A 22,117-nucleotide genomic window follows, 5' to 3' on the forward strand; every position below is an offset into this window, starting at 1 on the left:
CTAAAATCTGACCCATTTACCTTACATCACCCTCTCTATCATCAGCGCTTTGCAGCCTATCACTGCCTTTCTGCGACTATATTTCTTCTTGACCTGTTGCACATGTGACATTTCCAGCTGTGATGTCGACTTGCAAACCTCACTCGGCTGATTTTAGGAGATCTGCTTTTGATCAGATGGTAAATCAGGTTATTTTTAATAGTTTGTCGAGAGGAATAAATAATTGTTTCCTGAGCGGGAATTGAAACCAAACAACACTGGGGTGGTACTGAACACAACCCACTAGAGGTCCAGGGTCACGGGTGAAATGTGTTTTTCAAATTGACTTACGATACATCTCTTAATATGTCCAGTTTGGATGGAACATGGACTGCTTCAGCTAATGATAACACCGATTGAGTTCGCTGGGACATGAAATCGACAGTGAGGTAAAATAGTCCCACAACATGCTGAAGTGATCGGGCTATATAAAATTCTAAAAATAATTGATAGGTTGAACGTAGACGAAATCTCATGGGGCGATCGAGAACAACAGGTCAAATGTACAGGTTGAGGGGCGGTAGATTTAAAACTGAGATGAGGAGGAACTACTTCTCGCAGAGGGTCGTGAATTTGTGGAATGCATTGCCCCATAGCGCGATGGAGTCTGAGTCATTAAATGGTTTCAAGAAGGAGACAGATATATTCCTGATAATAAAAGGGATGAGGAACAGAAAGGAAGGTGGATTTGAGAACAGGGAGAGATCAGTCATGAACTGATTGCATGATGGTTCAGGCTCGAATCGCTGAATTTGCCCACTTCTGCCCCTAATTCTATTTCCTAAGTTTAACTTTCAATTTTCAAAACCCAACAACTCATCACTGTGGCTCCAATATAATCTACGCACATTAATTACATCCACAGGTTCCCCTTCATCCACAACACAACTGCGTCCTGTAAAGGACTTAGGAATGGCCCCATTCTGTGGTGTCATTACTTTAAAATTCTTTGTTTCCCTCATTTAATCTCTCCTGATTTACACCCGGCCAGAGGCCTCCCCTCTTGTTGTGCTGCTGGATAACACTTGTTTAAAACTTCCTACGTTTCTAACCATTCCCCGTGGTAATCAGAGATTATGGAGCTAAAATATGAGATTTGTTTTCCTGTGTACACAAGCTGTCTGACTTTCTGAGTTTTTCCGGCATTTTCACCTTTCACTGCAGAAGTCTGAGCAGCTTTGAATGGCAATGGAAATATTTTCATTGAACAACTTCCCCAGCAGCGGCTCGTTGGACGAGGGGTATGATTCGAGCTGATGGTATTAACATCACCAACTTGCGAGAGGTCTCGGGTTCAAAGGCCGAGCGAGAGCTCTCGTTCAGCTGTTGTTTCGTATTGGACAAGTCAAAGGTTTTGTAAATGTATTTGCAGTGCAAACGTTGGGATTGGTTAACGTGGGATTTGGTTTGAGAACCTGAGCACACAGTGCAGGCAATCTATCAACACAACACTCACACAAGAAAATCAAGACATTAAAAGGTTAATATGCTTGTGGCCATTCACTTTATCTCTGTTCACCAGTTTAGAGGACCCCATGTTTGTTGATTCAGGCAGCTGGCTGTGTGTATATTGTTATTCATTCATGGGTTGTGGATGTGTACCTCACTCGCTATTTCTGTTTTTCATTGTCTCTATATAATCTCCTTCAGACTCTCTCAGTCTCTCTGACTGTGTTTTTATTACGTTGACCTATTTTGCTCCTTGCTCTATGCATTCTTTCGCTGTCTGTGTGTAACCGAGGTTTACTGGATTGATTTCTGCATTTCTCCTGGGAGCAGAGATTCAATGTGATGAGTCTGTTCGCTCTGGAGTTTCGAATAACCAGAGGTGATCTTATTGAAAAGTCTGAAACTGGGAAACAGTTTGACAGTGTAAATGTTGAGAGGCTGTTCCCCCCAACCCTGGCTAAATTATTAAGAACAAAAAAAATATGCTGAATGATGTAAGAGGAGTTTGGAATATTTGGGAGAGGTGAAGCTAAGAATTCGACGATGTGAATGATGATTGAGAGGAATGGAGACGAACTTTGGGGATTCTGTCTGTCGATTCATTGTAAACGTTGAAATCAGAACAAGCTGAGACACCATATTTGTCTCCATGCATTTTAGGTTATGGAAAGCATTTTAGCCGATGTGCCCGGCTAGCTCAGTCGGTAGAGCATGAGACTCTTAATCTCGGGGTCGTGGGTTCGAGCCCCACGTTGGGCGTCATTGTTTTAAACTTTGCCTCATTCCTGGGTGAATTCCAGATCTCCGTTCCTCCAGAGGTGTCACCACTCAAACTGAGTCTTTCTCTTTTCTACTTTGTTTAACCTCACAGTTGTGGGTTTGTGACTGAAGACTGCCTCCAGTTCACTGGAAGGCGGGGAGTTGAGCGCTGAACTCCGAGAGAGGTTTTGTTCTCATTTATTTTGAGATTTAAACCCAGATCTGCGAGATTGTGTCAGTGTGAACAATAATCATCTCCATTGTAATCCAATCACTCCAGCCTTCCATCCGATCAAAAGACCGTTTGTTCTTTCCTCCTCTTCCTCTCTATTTTTCTTGACTCTGTACTTGTTTGTAAACCATTAAATCTCTAATTTCTTCCAGTTAGGGTCAAAGGGCAGCAACCTGAATCATTCACTCTTTTCCCCTCTGCACAAAAACTGTTGAAGCTGATGAGTGCTTCCAACATTTTCTGTTTTGAGGTGGGATTTGCAGCAACTACAATTCATCATTTTGCATCCCAGTGGATCACTTTTCTTTGACTAAACCGTACCTATTTAAACAGTTAAATGGCTGAGGTTTTAAATAATAAGGCACCAGAATATGTCACCCTGTTCGACATAAAATGAAACAAAATGAGAAATAATCATTTAAGACCATAAGACATAGGAGCGGAAGTAAGGCCATTCGGCCCATCGAGTCCACTCCACCATTCAATCATGGTTGATTTCAACTCCATTTACCCGCTCTCTCCCCATAGCCCTTAATTCCTCGAGAAATCATTTCATAAAATGTTGCTAATGCAATATATATTTCCTTATCAATGCCAGCATTTGTTATCCATCCCTATTTCCCTCTGAACTGAGCATGTTGCTGGGCCATTTCAGAGGGCAGTTCAGAGTCAATCACATTGCTTTGCGTCTGGAGTCCCATGGAGGCCAGAAAGGGGAAGGATGGCAGATTTCCTTCTGCAAAAGGTCCAGATGAGTTTTCAGGACAATCAGAAAACAAGCTTCATTACTGAGACCAGCATTCACTTCAGTTTTAGTTCTAGACTGTGGTGGGATCGGGACCTGTAAGCCTGGGCCTCCGAATACATACTCCACTGATTTTACCACTACGTCACCATCATCCTGGAAGAGTGTCAGTGTAAATCCTTCACATGGAATCAAAACGCTTAATTTCACATTGAAAACAAAGATTTAAAGCAATGTACTGTGGAAATCAATGCCAGACACTCAGGATACCGGAGAATTGACGAGGTATCTATTGCTTTCATTCAAAGATAGAAAAATGTGGTGACTCCTCAGCGTGAGTGATGAAGGAGAGGCGCTCCGAAAGCTCGTGATTCCTAATAAACCTGTTGCACTTTAACCTGGTGTTGTGAGAATTCTTAGCGGGTACTGAAGGGCACTTCATTTACAATTCGCAAAAAGATGATTTTGATAAAATTAACAGCTTTCAGCAAATCGCACCGCAATCACATTGCAGACGGTGCAGTGTGTTACTCTCCTGGCCTCATTGCATCAGCCCCAGAGGACGATTGCTCAAGAACACAAAAAGCTCAGCGAAAAAGAGGTCGACGGCTTCATTCATCAGGGATTACCGTAGAGCACGAGACCTTTCTCCTAAACCATACACACACACACACACGCTTGCTCAATAATGCTCAGGTCACCTCAATTTCCGTGTTGGTCTAGTCATTAGAATTCGGCTTTCACTGCCACGGTATGGGTTCGTTTCCCGCTCAGGGAATGATGATTCATTGCTCTCGTGCAACACATGAACTATGGAGAGTGATTATTTCTTCCTGATCGAAAACGGGAGTGATACTTCTGGCAGGTTGAATGGCAAGGAGGAAAGATCTATCCCATTCCACAATCCTGTCAATTGCCCACAAAAATTCATATTTACATTACGACGTCTCACAACACTGACTCTATTTGGAGTCAGGAGCTTTCGGGGCGCTGATAAAATAAAGCAAATGTATTTCATCATCGGAGCAAATGAACCTGTTGGACTTTAACATGGTGCTGTGAGACTTCTTATTATGCCCACCCCAGTCCAACGACATCATACTTAAATTGCAATTGCTGGTACCTCCTGTCAGAATGAGTGAGCTACCTTCTATTGCATTAAATTTCATTGTAGCTCGCCACATTCAAAGAGTAATGTTTGTTATAAACCTTATTGTGGTAAATCTGTTGAAAAACTTCAGCTTATCACAGCTCCGCTTTCATCTCATTGGAAGCTAATGTGAAAAGATGAACAATTTCAAAGCTGAACAACGTGCACAGGATTGGAAAAAGAATGCGACTGTGAATAATTGGCACTGTGCATATTCCTGTACTCAGTGTCTGGGAGAATCAAGAAGATGAAATGGTCCAGTGGTTCGGATTCGGCGCTTTCAGGATCAGAGATCGGCTTCGATGCACTAAGATTTAAAGTTTTTGACAATCCGTTTAACAAACCTGAATAGTTTCCTGATTGAAAACAGCTCTGTCAGAAGCAGTGGAGTTCGATCCACTGAGTTTTGTATCCGAATAGGAAATGTCACATGGGCAACAGTTCAAGAACAAACACAGATAGTGAAGGACAGTGATGGGCTGCAAAGCGCTGCCAATAGAGTTGGGGATACAAGGTCAAATCTGTATGACAATGGGGGAGATTTTATCGATTAGATTGACACAAATGTCTCCGAGACCTGGATCCAAATCTCAGCCAAATCACAAGAAGACATCTCGCAAACTTAAACGCTAAGCTCTCCGACTTCACTCAGAAACCAGTAATTGTGAGACAAAGCGGGATGCAATCTGACCGCTCGATCCCCCTCCACCACTTAATAAGACTATGTTGGATCCCGAAAATCAACTTACAGCTGAGGGGGTATATCTCAGTGGTAAAGAATTCGCCTGCAGATTACAAGGCCTTCGGTTCAAATCCGAGTGCTCCCTTCCTTGTTTAATTGATACTTTTTTTTCAATGTAATTGTCTTTCGTTGGCTGCAAAGCGCATTGTGACGTCCAGCAACCGGGAAAGGCGCTACATAAATACAAGTTGATCTTTCATGAATTATCTTCAATCCCAATCCTTCGGTTACTGACCCTCGTCAGTGGAAACAGTTTGTCCCTATCTGCCCTATCAAGCGGCCCGTTCCCATGTCAGGAGAAGCGGGTAACCACTAAATCACAGCAACACTGTGGGGAGTAAAATAGTCAAAGGGGTTGCGTAGTATTGTAAACGATGTGGTCATGTTGTAGTTCTCGACTATGTTTTGCAAAAAGAGAATTGGGTTTGGATATATCCAGCACTCGCTGACACCCTAATATAGAGTGTCTCAGTCTAAGTGGCGGAATTCGTTATTGCGTTCGACTTTAAGCAAATGGTTGGTGGCTCAGTACCATCCAGAGGCGGTGGTTGTACTGGGAAACAATCTCTCAGTATTCCGTACGTTTCAATAAGATTGCCTCTCAGTATTCTAAACTCCAGGGAATTTCAGCCCAATTTGCACAACCTCTCATCCCAGGAGAACTCTCTCATCACAGGAACCTACCAAGTCTCCAAATGAAGGGTAGCGTTTTTAAAAAAAGCATTGTGGATATCAAAAATGCACCGAATATTTCACACTAGCTCCCAACAAAATCCTGTATAAATCTAAGTTGCCGTTTATATTCTTATACAGCAATCTGCTGGCAATAAAGACCAAAATGCCACTTCCCTTCCTATAGTTTGTTGCACCACCATCTTCCTGCGTTCCTTGTACAAACACACCCAAATCTCTTTCAACATAAACGCTTATAACTGGGAAAGACGATAGCCTAGTGGTATTATCGGGAGACTGTTAATCCAGGAACTCACCCAATTTTATGGGGCCCCGGTTTTGAATCCTGTCACCGCAATGTTGTGCAATTTGTATTCAATTAAAACTATCTGGAATTAAGAATCTACTGATGACCATGAAACCATTGTCGATTGTCGGACAAATAAACATGGAGTTCGGTAATGTGCTTTAGGGAATGAAATCTGCCGTCCTTTATCCGGCCTGGCCTACATTGTTTCCAGAGCTGCAGCAAAGTGTTTGACCCTAACTGTCCCAGGGCAACCAGGATGGGCAATAAATGCTGGCCAAACAGCGACGCCCATTTTTAATGAATTAAAAAGAACTAGGTCACCTTATCAAACATTGCCTACTCTTTCTCCGTTCATGGACAAGAGAATATCTTTTTTGGCAACATGGTGGCACTGTTGCCTCAGTACCCCAGTCAACCGCCGGCAACTCCACTTCATGTTCTTCCACAGGCAGTGGATGATATCAGCTTCTCCAGAGGGTTCTGGTCTGGCCCTTTGTGCTTTCCGACATTGTGTTTCTTGACGCTGAGATGTGGACATTCTAAAGTTCTCGAGTTCAGCTCCGAGATCTGAGTTGGTAACAGACCATAATCAAGTTGAGAGGGAACATAATTAACGACCTTCATGTGGGCTCAGAAGAACTTCTCTGAATCGGTACAGTAGACAGTTAAACTCTCCTTTTGCTCAAACATCATCGACTCATCAGATCTACTCCCCCACGCAGCCATGGGCCACCATCCACACTCAATAGGGAAATGCACAAAAGGCTACCTAATCAGAAAAGAGGCCATAGTGTTGGCGGTATTATATCATCATGGATAGACAATGGGCTAACTAATAAAATACAGAACATTTGGATCCGGGGAGCATTTACAAGATGGCAAACTGTAACTACTGGAGTGCCACGAGAACCGCTGCTGGGATCAGCATTATTGATGATATATGGAAATGAGGTAAACAAGATAGTTGAATGTACAATAGTCAGGTTTGCGGATCGAACAAAATAGGTGGGAAGGCAAGTGATGAGAATTTTGCAAAAAATCTGCAGAGGATGGTCTTGCAAAATCTCACTAACTGTCCTGTCTGGAGACAATACACATCTCTTTAACCTGTGTTTAACACACTCTCCCCTCACATCGTCTGACCTTTAAGACTTGATTACCTGTAAAGACTCGCATTCCAACCATTATTTTGTAAATTGAGTTTGTGTCTTTATATGCCCTGTTTGTGAATAGAACTCCCACTTACCTGATGAAGGGAAGAACCACGAGAAAGCTAGTGGTTTTTGCTACCAAATAAACATGTTGGACTTTAACCTGGTGTTGTGAGACTTCTTACTGTGAAGAATATGAAGACATGGACGTGGACAGAAAGTTCAGGGCGGGAAGGTTTGAAGGTCACTGATCGATCCCTGGCGTTATGTTCAGTGAGTTCAGGGGGACGTAATCAGAGGGAATGGAGCAGGGAGAGAGGATCCCTGGAGTGATGTTGAGTGAGTTCATGTGGATGGTGTCAGAGGGAATATTATTTGCTGGGGATGGTGCATAATATAAAAATGAATCAGAAGGATAGGTACAAAATTGGTACAAATTGGAGAACTTGAACACTGTGTGTTCACCACAAAGTGGAGCGTGTGCGTTTCTAACATTCAGAGAGGCAAAAATGCATACTTGTTTGTTGGAAAACTCAAGAAAATCCACAAAAATTTAAGCCGGAGTCTCTGTATCAGGATAAACACCATTCTCTCGGAACATTTTCCTTGTTTTTTGCTTAGTTTTTATTTCAGTTGAATCTTCGCATCTGGGAATTTCCGCGTTTGTTCCCCTAGTTTAACTTACAAACTCAAACTCTGGCAATCATTTGTAAATTTGTACTTGATTCGTGCGATTGACGCCTCGGTCTCTCGGTATTATTCCATGTTATTTACAATACTGTCCTCTCTTTGTTTTATATCTAGACTGTGGCGTATCTGCATTGGTAATGTTTAATTGGACAGTAGGGAGGGAGATTTACTCTGATAATCTGTCCTGCAGCGAAACTTGTAGTGTTTGGTGGGATAGTGTCAAGGAAGTTTTCCTCTCCATGTACTGTGCTCTTTCGGCCTCTGATGAAGCAGACTATTTATTATCTAGAATTACCTGGCGGTCGGCAATGACAGACCAGTTTATGAGTAAAATCGCCGAGTTTATACACGCTGTTGAATTATTCTGACTCGAGTTTATTGTGAAAACGCAGAGGTGAAGCTGTCTTTACTCAGAGAATTCACTGGGTGGCGCAGTGACTCTTTCGCTCCAGGGCCTTGAGTTCAAACACATCCCAGACAGGACTGGGGTAAATACCAATTTTGGAAAGGGGGAGAACCTTGTAATAGGGAAAATGTAGCGGTGCTGATGAGATTTGGATACAGGAGTTAAGCAAGGTCCTACCTTGTTCATTTTTCATTCAAAATATATTAATAATTCAAGAGAGTATTTTACAGAAAAGTTTATTTTAAACTTCACAAAAGTGAATATAATGATTGAGCTTCACACTGAGAACAGAACCCATGGGCTCTGAGCTTCCAAGTATATGTACAACTGTAAGAGACACCAGAAAGGGAAAACAGGAGCTCAACATAAAAAAAGGAAAAAACTATGAATCAGAGATTGCGAATAAGGAATAAGAAACGTCGCTTTTGTACACATGGAATTCAAGGGAAACCACCAGCTAAAATTATTGTAGAGCACAAATCGCCAATTTCAAACTGGAAGAGTGAAATATCGAGAACGACTGTCTCAGTAACAGATTCAGAATGATAACCTGAGAGAATTTTGCTTTCCGAGTCAAAGAGCGCAGATACTGTGTTGGTGCCACGCAGATAACTTAATAATCTGGTGAGGGGAATCTACAGCGTCCAAAGTTCACTCCATCACTTGATCTGTAAAAGAGAGACACAATAATGAAGCCGATGTTTTTGAGCTGGGACATTAATGTTAGTGTTTTTAATCAGTGAAATATTGAGAGATTTTTCTGCCGGTTTGAAGTGTGAGTCCATTGAATCATCTCACCTTCACCAGAGTGACTGCAGCGCTGTAGGACATGCTCAGGAAGAACAGGACGATGAATGTGGAAGCGGTTGTCCAGATTTTGCCGTTATCATCCTCATTGGCTTCAATCCAGATGTCGTCTGTGAAGTCTAGGGGCCGGAGACAAGGAAATACATTTAGATTACTTGATTGATCTAGAGAATCCTATTGGTAATGTTATATGCCCTCTTCTCTTTCTTAAGCGATTAACTTATTTTCCAATTTATTTTTCAAAATATCTCAACTATTAAGCTAGTGATACTAAGTAACAGAACTCTGTCATTACCTTCACAACTGTTCTTCGTTTTTATTCATCAACGTGTGCCAGAAAACACTCAATTTTATTTTCGGTATCAGTTCATTTTCGAACAATTTTGCAGATCTCTTATTGAAGAATATTATGATTGATATCGAGGAACGTTCACTGATCAATCATGATTTCTTTAACAAGTGTTTTCAGATCTTTAAACAGTGAATGTTGCTGTTTAAAGATGTGATTTCTCATATTCTTTATTTATGTTGGAAATGTTCAGTACATCATTAGCTTCCAGACAGTTTCTCATTACGTACAGTGCTACAGTGTGTTTGTGGATTGATTGTATTTTAGGGACAGTTGTCGGAGGATATTTGCATTGAAAAGGTTATGTTTCAAATTTACTTTCATTCATTGCCTACCATTTGTGGTTAAGATTTAGAATTTATGTATGGGTGCATGAGCATCTCATGGCCTGCATTCCACTTTGTTTATGAGCTGCTATGTGCGTATGAGTGTTAATATGCATATTCATGTGCCTGTGGTTTTGATTCGTGCATTCGTGTGCCTGCGTCTCTGTATATATACTTATTTTAATTTGATTTAATTTATTATTGTCACATGTATACAGTGAAAAGAAATGTTTCTTGCGCGCTATACAGAGAAAAACATACCGTTTATAGAGAAGGAAACGAAAGAGTGCAGAATGTATTGTTACAGCCATAGCTAGGTTGTAGACAACGATCAATTTAATGCAAGGTAGGTCCATTCAAAAGTCTGACAGCAGCAGGGAAGAAGGTATTCTTGCGTTGGTTGGTACGTAACCTCAGACTTTTGTATCGTTTTCCCGAAAGAAGAAGGTGGAAGAGAGAATGTCCGGGGTGCGTGGGGTCCTTAATTACTCTGGCTGCTTTCTGAGTCAGCGGGAAGAGTAGACAGAGTGAATGGAAAGGAGGCTGGTTTTTGTGATGGATTGGGCAACATTCACGACCTTTTGTAGTTTCTTGCGGTCTTGCGCAGAGCAGGAACCATACCAAGCTGTGATACAACCAGAAAGAATGCTTTCTATGATGCATATGTGAAAGTTGGTGAGAACCGTAGCTGACATACCAAATTTCCTTAGTCATCTGAGACAGTAGAGGGGTTGTGGGTTTTCTTAACTATAGTGCCGGCATAGGGAGACCAGGACAGGTTGTTGGTGATCTGGATACCTTCAAACGTGAGGCTCTTGACACTTTCTACTTCGCCCCCTTTGATGTAGACAGGGGCATGTTCTCCTTTACGCTTCCTGAAGTCGATGACAATTTCCTTCATTTTGTTGACATTGAGGGAGAGATTATTGTTGCCGCACCAGTTCAACAGATTCTCTATCATTCCTCTATCTCATCATTGTTTGAGATCCGAGCCACTGCGATGGTGTCCTCGAAAATCGAATTGGAGGGAATTTTGGCTGCACAGTCATAGGTGTATAAGATGTAGAGTCGGGGGCTGAGAACACAGCCTTGTTGGGCAACGGTGTTGACGATGATCATGGAGGAGGTGTTGTTGCTATCCTTACTGATGGTGGTCTGTGAGTTACGAAGTTCAGGATCCAGTCGCAGAGGGAGGTGCTGAGGCCCAGGCCACTGAGTTTGGAGATGTGTTTCGTGGGTATAATCGTGTTGAAGGTTCAGCTGTAGTCAATAAATAGGAGTCTGACATAGGTGTCCTTGTTTTCTAGATGTTCCAGGATTGAGTGCAGGGCCATGGAAATGGCATCTGCTGTGGACCTCTGGCGGCGGTAGGGAAACTGTAGTGGATCCAGGTAGTCCGGGAGGTTGGAATTGATTCGTGCCATGACTGACCTTTCGGACCAATTCATAATGATGGATGTCAGAGCCACCGGTGATAGTCATTAAGGCACGCTGCTTGGTTTTTCTTAGGTACCGGGATGATGGTCGTCTTCTTGAAGCAGATACGGACCTCAGATTGTTGTAAAGAGAGGTTGAAAATGTCTGTAAATACCCCCGCCAGCTGATCTGCACATGATCTGAGTGCTCGTCCGGGTACCCCATTCGGGCCAGTTGCTTTCCATGGGTTGACCTTCAAGAAACCGCCTTGACATCTGCAATTGTGACCCCAGATATAGGTTCATCCAGGGCTTCCAGGGTGGAGGACATGCTCTCGCTGACCTCTTGCTGAAAGCGGGCGTAGAATGCATTGAGATCATCAGGGAGAGCTGCGTTGGTGCCAGCGATTTTACATGCCTTCATCTTGTTGCCTGTTATGCCTTGCAGATCTTGCCATAGTCGGCGGGGTCGGTTTGGCTAGCCTGGGACTCTAGCTTGATCCGGTATTGTCTTTTGGCATCTTTGATGGATCTCATTAGATCATATCTGGCTTTCTTGTATAGGTCAGTGTCGCCTGACCTGGACGCCTCAGACCTGGACTTCAGCAAGCAGTGAATATGCCTGTTCATCCATGGTTTCCAGTTGGGGGACACACGGATTTGCTTCGTTGGCATACAGTCTTCTACACACTTACTAATGAAGCCAGTTACGGTCGTGGCGTACTCGTTCAGGCTGGTCGCAGAGTTTTTAAATACTGACCAGTCCACTGACTTCAAGCAGCCCCGTAGAAGATCATTCCATTCCTCAGACCAACATTGCACGAGTTTCTTTGATGGATTTTCCCGCTTCAGTTTTTGCTTGTAAGTCGGGAGCAGGAGCACAGCCTTATGGTCTGAATTGCCAAAGTGTGGGCGGGCGATAGAGCAGTAGGTATGTTTGATATGTGTGTACCGGTGGTGCAGGATGTTCGGGCCTCTGGTCGAACGAATATCCGAATGACAGACGAATAGTATATTCGTCTGTCATTATGTTTGTATGACTGCATTATTATGTGAAATCTATGCTTATAATGACAGTAGGATATGCTATTCGTCTGTCATTATGTTTGTGTGAAGTCTATGCTTATTTATTAAAGACACTCTTATTGCGTGTGTATGCGTTTTCAAGTTTGCTGATGACACCACAGTAGTGGGTCGGATCTCAAACAATGACGAGATAGAGGAATGATAGAGTACAGGAATGAGATAGAGAATCTTGATAACTAGTGCGACGCCAATAACCCTCCCTCAATGTCAACAAAACGAAGGATATTGTCATCGGCTTCAGGAGGCATATTGGAGAACATGCCCTGTCTACATCAAAGGGGAGGAAGTAGAAATGGTCGAGAGCTTCATATCTTTAGCTGCACATATCACCAGCAACCTGTTCTGGTCCCCGCATGCCTACACTATAGTTACGAAAGCCCACCAACCCCTCTACTTTCTCAGAAGACTAAGGAAATTTGGCATGCCAGCAATGACTCTCACCAAATTTTACAGATGCACCATAGGAAGCATTCCTTCTGGTTGTATCACAGCTTGGCATGGCTCCAGCTCTGCCCAAGACCGCAGTTAACTACAAAAGGTCATAAATGTAGCCCAATCCATCATGAAAACCAGCCTCCTTTCCATTCACTATGTCTACACTTCCCGCTGTCTCGGAAAGCAGCCAGCATAATTAACGACCCCAAGCACCCCGGACATTCCCTCTTCCACCTTTCTCCGTCGGAGGAAAGATAGAGAAGTCTGTGGTCGCATACCAACCGACCCAAGAACAGCTTCTTCCCTGCTGCCATCAGAGTTTTGAATGGACGTATCGCGCATTAAGTTGATCTTCAGCTGCACATTGGCTGTAACTGTAACAGTACATTCTGCACTCTCTCGTTTCCTTCTCCATGAAAGGTATGCTTTTTCTGTAGAGGGCGCAAGAAACAATACTTTTCACTGTATCCCAATGCATGTGACAATAATATTAAACCAAGCAAATCAAATCAAATGCCTTGATCCTTCTTTTTTGTGTTCTACCTATCCATCAGGCTCTTAATATTCGTCTTGTTTTCTTTGTGTCTCTTTGTCTGTTTCTGTGTGACTATCTGTTAATGTGTTCGTGTATGGATTTAAATTTTGATAGTTCTTTATAACTTTGTGCTGATGGATGTTTAAGTCTCCATGCGTACTAATGTGTGTGATGGTGTTCTGTTCTGTTTGAGGATGTAAATGATTGCATCTGCATGTGTGCGTGTGTATGTTTTTCTGTCTATTCATCTGTGTGTTTCTGTGCCCGTGTGTTGTCTGATAATGTGCTATTGTATGTGTCCATGTATGTGTGTTAATGTGTATGACATTGCGTGTCTTTATGTCTATGTTTCTGCCATCGTGAACGTGTGCCCTTACATATGAATTTATTTGTGCGCGTGTGTATGGAATTTATATGTGCGCATGTGTATGTGCCTGTATGTGTGCTTGTCTGTTCGTATCTATGTATTTGTGTGCATGCTTTTGTGTGTGTATGTGCATGTACGTGTATGTATGCATGTACTGGCGTGTGTGTGTATTAATATGCGCATGTGCTTATTTGAGTGTGTGTATGTTTTATATATGTTTGCGCATGTATATGTCTATGTGTGCATTTCTGTATGTGTGTGTGAATGTGTGCATGAATGTGTGTGTGTGTGTAGTTGTGTGCATTCAGAGTGCGTGTGAATGTATGTGTGCCTATGTATTGTGCCTGTTTTTTTGTGCATGCGTGTTTTTGTGGGCATGTGTTTTTGTGTTTGCCTGTGTATGTGTTTGTGCATGACTATTAGTGTGAGCATGTTTGTTTCTCTGTAAGTGTGTTCATTAATGTTTGTTTTGCGTGTACGTTTGGTGTGTAAAAGTGTTTTTTATTTGTGTGTATGCACGTACGTGTTCGTGTATTTGTGTGTGCCTCTCTGTAATTGTATACATGTGCGTATATGATTGGGTGTGTGTATGCTCGTGTTTGTGTCAATGTGTGTATTTGCATGAGTATTTGTGTATTTGTGTGAATATGTGCGAGCATGTGTATTTGTGTATGTATTTGTGCCTTTGTGTTTATGTGTGTTGTGTGTGTGTATGTGTGTCGATGTGTATATGTGTGTGGATGTGCGAGCCGATGCGCATATTTGTAATGGTGTCAGTTTTGTGTGTTTTCTTATTGCTGTTCCAAGTTTCACGGGTAACCATTAATCAAGCCTGACCCGGACAATAAAAATTATGGATAATATTTCCAATGTTTGTGGCTAATGTCTTTTATGTGAGCGACAAGGTGACATCAGATGAGTGAATGCAATAATTCATTGATGCGTCTCAGAATACTCATGGAGAAAACTGTAAAAACCGGAGAGAATTCAATCGTTGGTTTAAATTTGGGTTGTGAGAAATCAATCCCAGCATATGACTAACAGGAGCAAGAGTGTTGAAAGATTTTTAAGTTTTGGATAAATATATATTTTATGAAATGTTTCACAAAATGGAAGTTTAAACTCTGCGGCCAATAATCCAGAGGTCCATAAGACCATAAGACCTAGTAGCAGAATTAGGCCACTCGGCCCATCGAGTCTGCTCAGCCATTCAATCATGGCTGATCGTTTTCTCATCCCCATTCTCCTGTCTTTTCCCCATAACCCCTGGCCCCCTTATTAATCAAGAAACTATCTATTTTTGTCTTAAAGACACTCAATGACCTGGCCTCCACAGCCTTCTGCGGCAAAGAGTTCCATAGATTCACCACTTCTGGCTGAAGAAATTAGTCCTCATCTATGGTTCTATGGTTCTCTGTTTTAAAGGATCGTCCCTTTAGCCTGAGGTTTAGCCATCTGGTTCTAGTTTTTCCTACGAGTGGAAACATCCTCACCACAAACACTCTATCCAGGCCTCGCAGTATCCTGTAAGTTTCAATAAGATCCCCCCCTCATCCTTCTAAGCTCCAACAAGTATTAACCTAGAGTCCTCAACCGTTCCTCATACGACACGCTCTCCATTCCAGGGATAATTTTGTGAACCTCCTCTGGACCCTTTTCAAGGTCAGCACATCCTTCCTTAGATATGAGGCCCAAAACGGCTCACAATACTCCAAATGGTGTCTGACCAGAGCATTATGCAGCCTCAGAAATACATCCCTGTTCTTGTATTCTGGCTCTCTCGACATGAATGCTAACATTGCATTTGCCTTCCTAATTGCCGACTGAAGCTGCACATCAACCTCACAAGAATGTTGAAAAATGACACCCAAGTCCCTTTGTGTTTCTGATTTCCTAAGCATTTTCCGATTTAGAAAATAGTGTATGCCTCCATCCCTCCTTTCAAAATACATAACCTCACACTTTTCCACATTGTATTCCATCTGCCACTTCTTTGCCCACTCTCCTAACCTGTCCGAGTCCTTCTGCAGCCCCCCTGCTTCCTCAATACTACCTGTCCCTCTATATATCTTCGTATCATCTGCAAACTGAGCAACAGTGCCTTCAGTTCCTTCTTCCAAATCGTTAATGTATATCGTGAAATGTTGTGGTCCCAGCACCGACCCGTGAGGCACACCACTAGTCACCGGTTGACATCCTGAAAAAGACCCCTTTACCCCCAACTCTCTGCCTTCTGCCAGTCAACCAATCCTCTATCCATGCCAGGATCTTACCCTTAACACCATGGGCAATTAACTTCTTTAACAGTCTCCTATGCAGCACCATGTCAAAGGCCTTCTGGGAATCTAAACAAATCATATATACTTGTTCTCCTTTATCTAACGTCCTTGTTACATCCTCAAAGTACTCTAGCAGATTTGACAGACATGACTTCCCCTTGACAAAGCCGTGCTGACTCAGTCCTACGTTATCATGCACTTCCAAATACTCTGCGATCTCATCTTTAATAATGGACTCTAAAATCCCGGAAATAAAAGTCAATTTCTACTGATGGCAACTGAGTTCTTATCGGAAATGCCCTTCCGAATGCACTGTCTGAGGAGAGGGAAATAGTGAGCTCATAGTTTGCTCTGTTTCGCCGGTAATTACCCTTTTGGATCTATCCGCAGAGGAATTGGAGCCACAGTGGGTTACGTTTGTGGCTCCACGGTGGCACAGTGATTAGCACTGCTGCTTCACAGCGCCAGGGACGTGGGTTCGATTACCGGTTTGGGTCACTGTCTGTGCGGGTTCTGCAGGTTTCCCCGTGTCTGCGTGCGTTTCCTCCGGGTGCTCTGATTTCCTTCCACAGTCCAAAGATATGCAGGCTAGGTGGATTGGCGATGCTAAATTGCCCCTAAGTGTCAGGGGACTAGCTAGGGTAAATGCATGGGATGAAGGGGATTGGGTCTGGGTGGGACTGTGGTCGGTGCAGACTCGATGGGCCGAACGGCCTCCTTCTGCACGACAGGATTCCATGACTCTCTATAATCGCATTCCTCGTCTTTTCATTGAGGCAAGTGGGGTTCGGTGCGTGAGTTAATGGACCTCCACCTCTGTTTCGACAGTGTGTATCTGAACGGGGATCGCTGGTTACCAAGAATTGGGAGCGAGACCTGTAAATATGAGACCCAAACCAAAGATACCTAACGTAAGTAAAACAGGAAAACAATCAACTAAGCGATTGGGTATTTCATTCATCGTTGGAGAAAAAAGCTTTTATTACTTTTATTGAAGTTCTGAATGTAACCGAGTGATTCTCAATGACAGGAATTAACGGTGTCCATCAGTGCAAGAGAAATGTTCACAAAACTGGGTTTCCCACTGGATTTATCAACCGTTCTGTTGATGATCTTCAAGGGGATAGCTTCATGTCCCACCACACAGGAGTAAGAAGCGCCGCTGGCCCACTCCAACGCTGCAATGGATAACAGACTGTACATGAAGAAGGAGCTATTGCCGTTCTCCGCCATCACCTTCGTGTTACTGTAGTTCCCGGGATTCACCGGCTTGTCTTTGAAGGTCCACTTGACGAAGATCTCTCGGGGGGAGAAACCTCTCACTAAGCAGGAGAGGGAGACTATTTTTTGAGCGGAGACTTCTTCTGCCAAGGGCATGAGGACAGAAACGGACGGTTCCCGCGGATTTGGATCTGCTGAAAATATATAATAAATGTCAATAAAGTGGAGAGTTCCAGATACAATTCAACGGTAGACCAGAGGCGAGGGGAATGTTTTGGATGTATGGGCTTAAATGTTCATCTTTGTGATCTGCCCGGTTTCCCAGTTCGGAGCAGAGATTGATATGCTTTTCTTTGCTCCCTACTGTTCTGGATTTCAATTCTGTACCAGGCCCTTCCCATCTTACTCCCAGAGGTACAGGGGAAACCAATAAATGCAATGCACTTGGATTTCCATAAAGCATTCAATAGGGAAATGCACAAAAGGCTACTTAATAAGAAAAGGGGCCATAGTGTTGGCGGTATTATATCATGGATAGAGAATGGGCTAACTAAAAGAATACAGAAAATTTGGATCCGGGGAGCATTTACAAGATGGCAAACTGTAACTAGTGGAGTGCCACTAGAACCGCTGCTGGGATCAGCATTATTGATGATATATGGAAATGAGGTAAACAAGATAGTTGAATGTATAATAGTCAGGTTTGCGGATCGAACAAAATAGGTGGGAAGGCAAGTGATGAGAATTTTGCAAAAAATCTGCGGAGGAATATGAGCAGGTTAAGCAAGTGAACAAAAACTTGGCAGGTGGAATATAATGCAGGACAATGTGAATTTATGCACATTGTTGGGAAGAGTAAAGGGGTTGAATATTATTTAAATGGACAAAAACAGCATAAAGCTGCAGCAACATGCGATTTGGGGATCATCGTGCATATATCACGAACACGAGCGTGCAAGTTCAGCAGGTAATGAGAAATACAAATGGAATGTTGGGCATCATTTAAAAAGGAATGGAATATAACAGTAGGGGAAAAAGGATAAACGATGCAACCTGGCACAATCTTCAAATGGTGAAGAGTTTTGATCCCAATAAATAAGGAAATGACAGAAGTGATTGACGAGGGAAAGGCCGTGAATGTTGTCTACATGGAATTTAGTAAAGCATTTAAAAAGATCCCGCATGGCAGGCTGGTGCAAAAGGTTCAATAACATGGCATCAAGGGTGAACTCGCTGGATGGAGTCAGAACTAGCTTGGCCATAGAAGGCCGTAGCGGTGGAAGGATGTTTCTTTTTTCTGAATGGCGGTCCATAACTGGTGGTGTTCCACACGGATCAATGCTGAAACCTCTGTTGTTTGTAATATATATAAATATATATATATATCTTATATACATTACTTCAATAACATGCAGCTGGCATCATCAGGAGAGGGAGACTATTTTTTGAGCGGAGACTTCTTCTGCCGAGGGCATGAGGACAGAAACGGACGGTTCCCGCGGATTTGGATCTGCTGAAAATATATAATAAATGTCAATAAAGTGGAGAGTTCCAGATACAATTCAACGGTAGACCAGAGGCTTATCATCTTGCGGATGATACTAAGATTGCTGGAACTGCGGATAGTGATGAGGATTGTCAAATAATACAGCAGGATATAGGTAGACTGACAATTTGGGAGGGGAAATGTCAGATGGAATTTTATCCGGACAAATGCGATTTGATGCATGTTCCTTCGAGGAATGGTTGAGGAGGTCTGCCATGTAACTCATTGGAGATTAGATAAATGTGAGGCAACCTTATTGAGCTATATATCATGCTCAGGTGTCGGGACAGGGTAGATGCTGAGACGTTTCTTTTCTCCCCTTTTGTGGAAGAGTCTCGGACTACAAGGTATAATATCTGAGTAAGGGGCTGAGCCATTTAGGAGAGGGATAAGGAGGAATTTCCTCTCAGAGGGTAGTGAATCTGTTAAATTATTTACTACAGTGGGCTCTAGACGCTGGGTCATTAAGTATGTTCGTAGACAAATTTGTAATCAATAAGGGAATCAACAAATATGGAGTTGGGGCGGGAAAGTGGAGTGCAACGTTACCCTATCGGATGTGTCATGATCTCACTGAATGCCAGAGCATACTCAAAGGGTCGAATGACTATAACTTACTGCCCATGCTCTTACTCAATCTAAGCCAATCTCACCACCTTCAATTCATTGTTCATTCATCAACTTATCAATTTCCCCATTTAAAAAAGTCCGCACGACCAGAGTGTTTAGTTAATGGAATTACCAATCAGGAGAGGCCAAAAGAACATGGAATAATACATATTGACTTTACACATATAATGTAAATAGACACAATGGCTCATTAATCGCTCCAATCCCTCCACTCACCTTCTTCCTTGTGGACGGATTTTCTTAAAGGTGTCGGCAGATCCTCATGGTTCGCAATGCAGTCAAACACAGTCCCACTCAGCCAGGCTTGTGTTGAGATGTTTAAGTTGCTGACGACGCTGTAAGGATCCTCTCCAGGCTTTTCAGCAATTTCTGATTTCAAAGCCTTCTTGTCTTGGCTCCAGGACACGTTGAGTCCATAAGGAGCATGAGATATGACGCAGGTTAAGGTTACAGTAGCCTCCAGTAAGACCTGTTCAATTGGTGGTGGCAGTATTGTCAAGGTGGAATCAGCATTCTGGTAAGAATCTGCAAAGGAAAAATGAAAATCAACACAAGTTCCATCTTCAGAATCAAGACAACATTATTCAGCCCTCACACTCTAAATGGAATAAATCAACTTCGAGATATCAAACTCCAACCATCGCCCTTAATCTTCTATAGTCAATGAAAAACCAGCTTGGTCTGGGAAAACTATTCTCATTGTTAAAATATTTCTGCTCCACTCCCATTCTAATGAATCGACATTGCAACTTTCCCAATACAAATATATCATTCCTGATCTCAGGAATGCAGTCCTGAACGTTGGTTTATAAATAGGGTGAATGCACTTTTCAACACATTACCCTAAAGGTGTTACCAGACAACGACATCAGTCCAAATATTATCAGCTGCCTCAGGAATTTCTGTGCATATTAATGCATGTCACACTAATAAATGAAATCAAAGGATAAAGCTGGTATCAATTCCACCTCTCTCACTATATGACATCAAAGTATCAAAGTTGGGGGAATCATTTTTTGCAATTCTGATAAAATCCTGAATAGTGAGCAATCCAAATGGAGCTCTTACATTAGAATGAAACACAAACTACATAGAAATAACTAAGAATTTGTTGCCTGCAATGTCCTAACTTCAATCATTTTTGGTTTTGATTAAAAGCAGAGCGCAGAGTAACCAATTTCTTTATTGGTCTGTGCCTCTTACCCAGAGATCCAGTGATGTTTCGACTTTGGAGGAGGCCTTGATGAGTGACCTGGCAGGTATAGACTGCTTTGCTGAACCATTCTCCAGCGGAGACTGTCAGCCCACTGCTCGCCGAGAGGTTCCCATTCGCATTCCAGGCGGGAGAGGTGACAATTCCTGAATCCATGGGTTGTCCATTCTTCAGCCACTTCACCGTCATTGACTTTGGAAAGAAACCGATAATTGAACAGATAACGGTTGCAAATTTGCTGCTTGTGATTTCTTCACTGGAACTCACGGTGAGGATAACGGTTGGTGCGATGTCATCTCGAGGACCTTCAGAAACACATGTTAATCATTTTCAGCAGAAGATGTTGATCAATCAAATGCATTCTGTATTATCAATTCATTTGCAGTCAATGGACACAAACCTGGATATTCCAGGGGTCAAGAATATGCAGATCTCTATAAATTAGTTATAACAAATGTCACATACAGGTTAATCAAAGGAATTTTGTTATGTACAATTTCTACAACACTTACATTGCATTTCAATGCTCTTATCTGAACCGCTGTGTCGAACCTCACAGTTGATGTTGCTGCATGCTCCCTCTGACTCGGTGATGGTTAATTGGCTGCTTAGGGTGTAGGTTCCCTTTGTGTTTCTCATTGATGGGTAAGTCTTAACTCCAGTGGTGATCGGCTGTCCATCTTTCTTCCAGGTCAGCCTGGTGATTTCTGGGAAGTAGTCCATCGCCAAGCAGCCGTAGGTGACGGTGCCGTCGGTGTTGTGTTGCTGACAGGAGGAGACCAGGTTGTGGAGAACGAGCGGAGACGGTGTCGCTGGGAAAGAATGGCCGATATAACAAGTTAGACTCTGTTATTTGCGATTACTAAGCCAGCAGACATTTCAGGATTTGACCAGAACTGTGAGGTTATGCTAATATTTCCGAACAAAACCTACATCACATTTGAGATTTTATTTGTGCTATTAGTTAGAAACCATCACCTGTTCCTTCCCTCTGTAGAAACTCACATCTCTTTCTCCGTCTCTGTCACATTGGAGAAAAAAAACATTTTGACGTTATCTGAATGACATACATGGCATTGGATCAAAAGAGAAGAGACAGCGGATTCTGTCCATCAACTCTGCGACCATTTGTTTCTCAATCATCAACAGTTGGTGAGGAGGAAGTTGTCTCTACATTTATGTCGTTGCAGTTTTGGAAATTAGAGAATCCCTACAGTACAGAAGGAGGCCATTTGGCCCATTTAGTCTGTACCAATGACAATCCCACCCAGGCCCTATTCCCAAACCCTGCTACTGCTCTTGCGAACCCTGCCAGCTCGTGGAATATTCTCTGTAAACACATTTCATATCGAATATTACCCTGCTAATCCCCCTGACACTAGGGTCAATTTAGCCTGGCCAATCAATGTAACCCGCACATCTTTGGAGTGTGGGAGGAAACCGGAGCACCCGAAGGAAACCCACGCAGGCACGGAGAGGATGTACAAACTCCACACAGACAGTGACTGGGGTTGAAATCGAGCCTGGGTCCCTGGCGCTGAGAGGCAGCAGTGCTCAACACTG

The 22,117-nt window shown here is 42.8% G+C and overlaps 1 non-coding gene and 1 gene segment (V, D, J or C); one reads left to right on the forward strand and one right to left on the reverse strand.

Moving 5' to 3' along the window:
- The window catches only part of LOC144480755 (Ig heavy chain C region-like), a 99,877-nt gene extending 78,600 nt beyond the window's left edge, over positions 1-21,277 (reverse strand). The window contains 5 exon segments of the C gene segment in view: positions 9,144-9,271; positions 17,030-17,359; positions 19,558-19,866; positions 20,545-20,859; positions 21,067-21,277. Of these exon segments, the coding sequence occupies positions 9,144-9,271; positions 17,030-17,359; positions 19,558-19,866; positions 20,545-20,859; positions 21,067-21,277 (1,293 nt within the window).
- trnak-cuu (transfer RNA lysine (anticodon CUU)) lies at positions 2,175-2,247 on the forward strand. The gene has a single exon. It is a non-coding gene; the product is annotated as a tRNA-Lys (tRNA).
- Positions 21,278-22,117: the final 840 nt, after the last annotated feature.

Source organism: Mustelus asterias, chromosome 30 (assembly GCF_964213995.1).
Source record: "Mustelus asterias chromosome 30, sMusAst1.hap1.1, whole genome shotgun sequence".
NCBI lineage: Eukaryota > Metazoa > Chordata > Chondrichthyes > Carcharhiniformes > Triakidae > Mustelus > Mustelus asterias.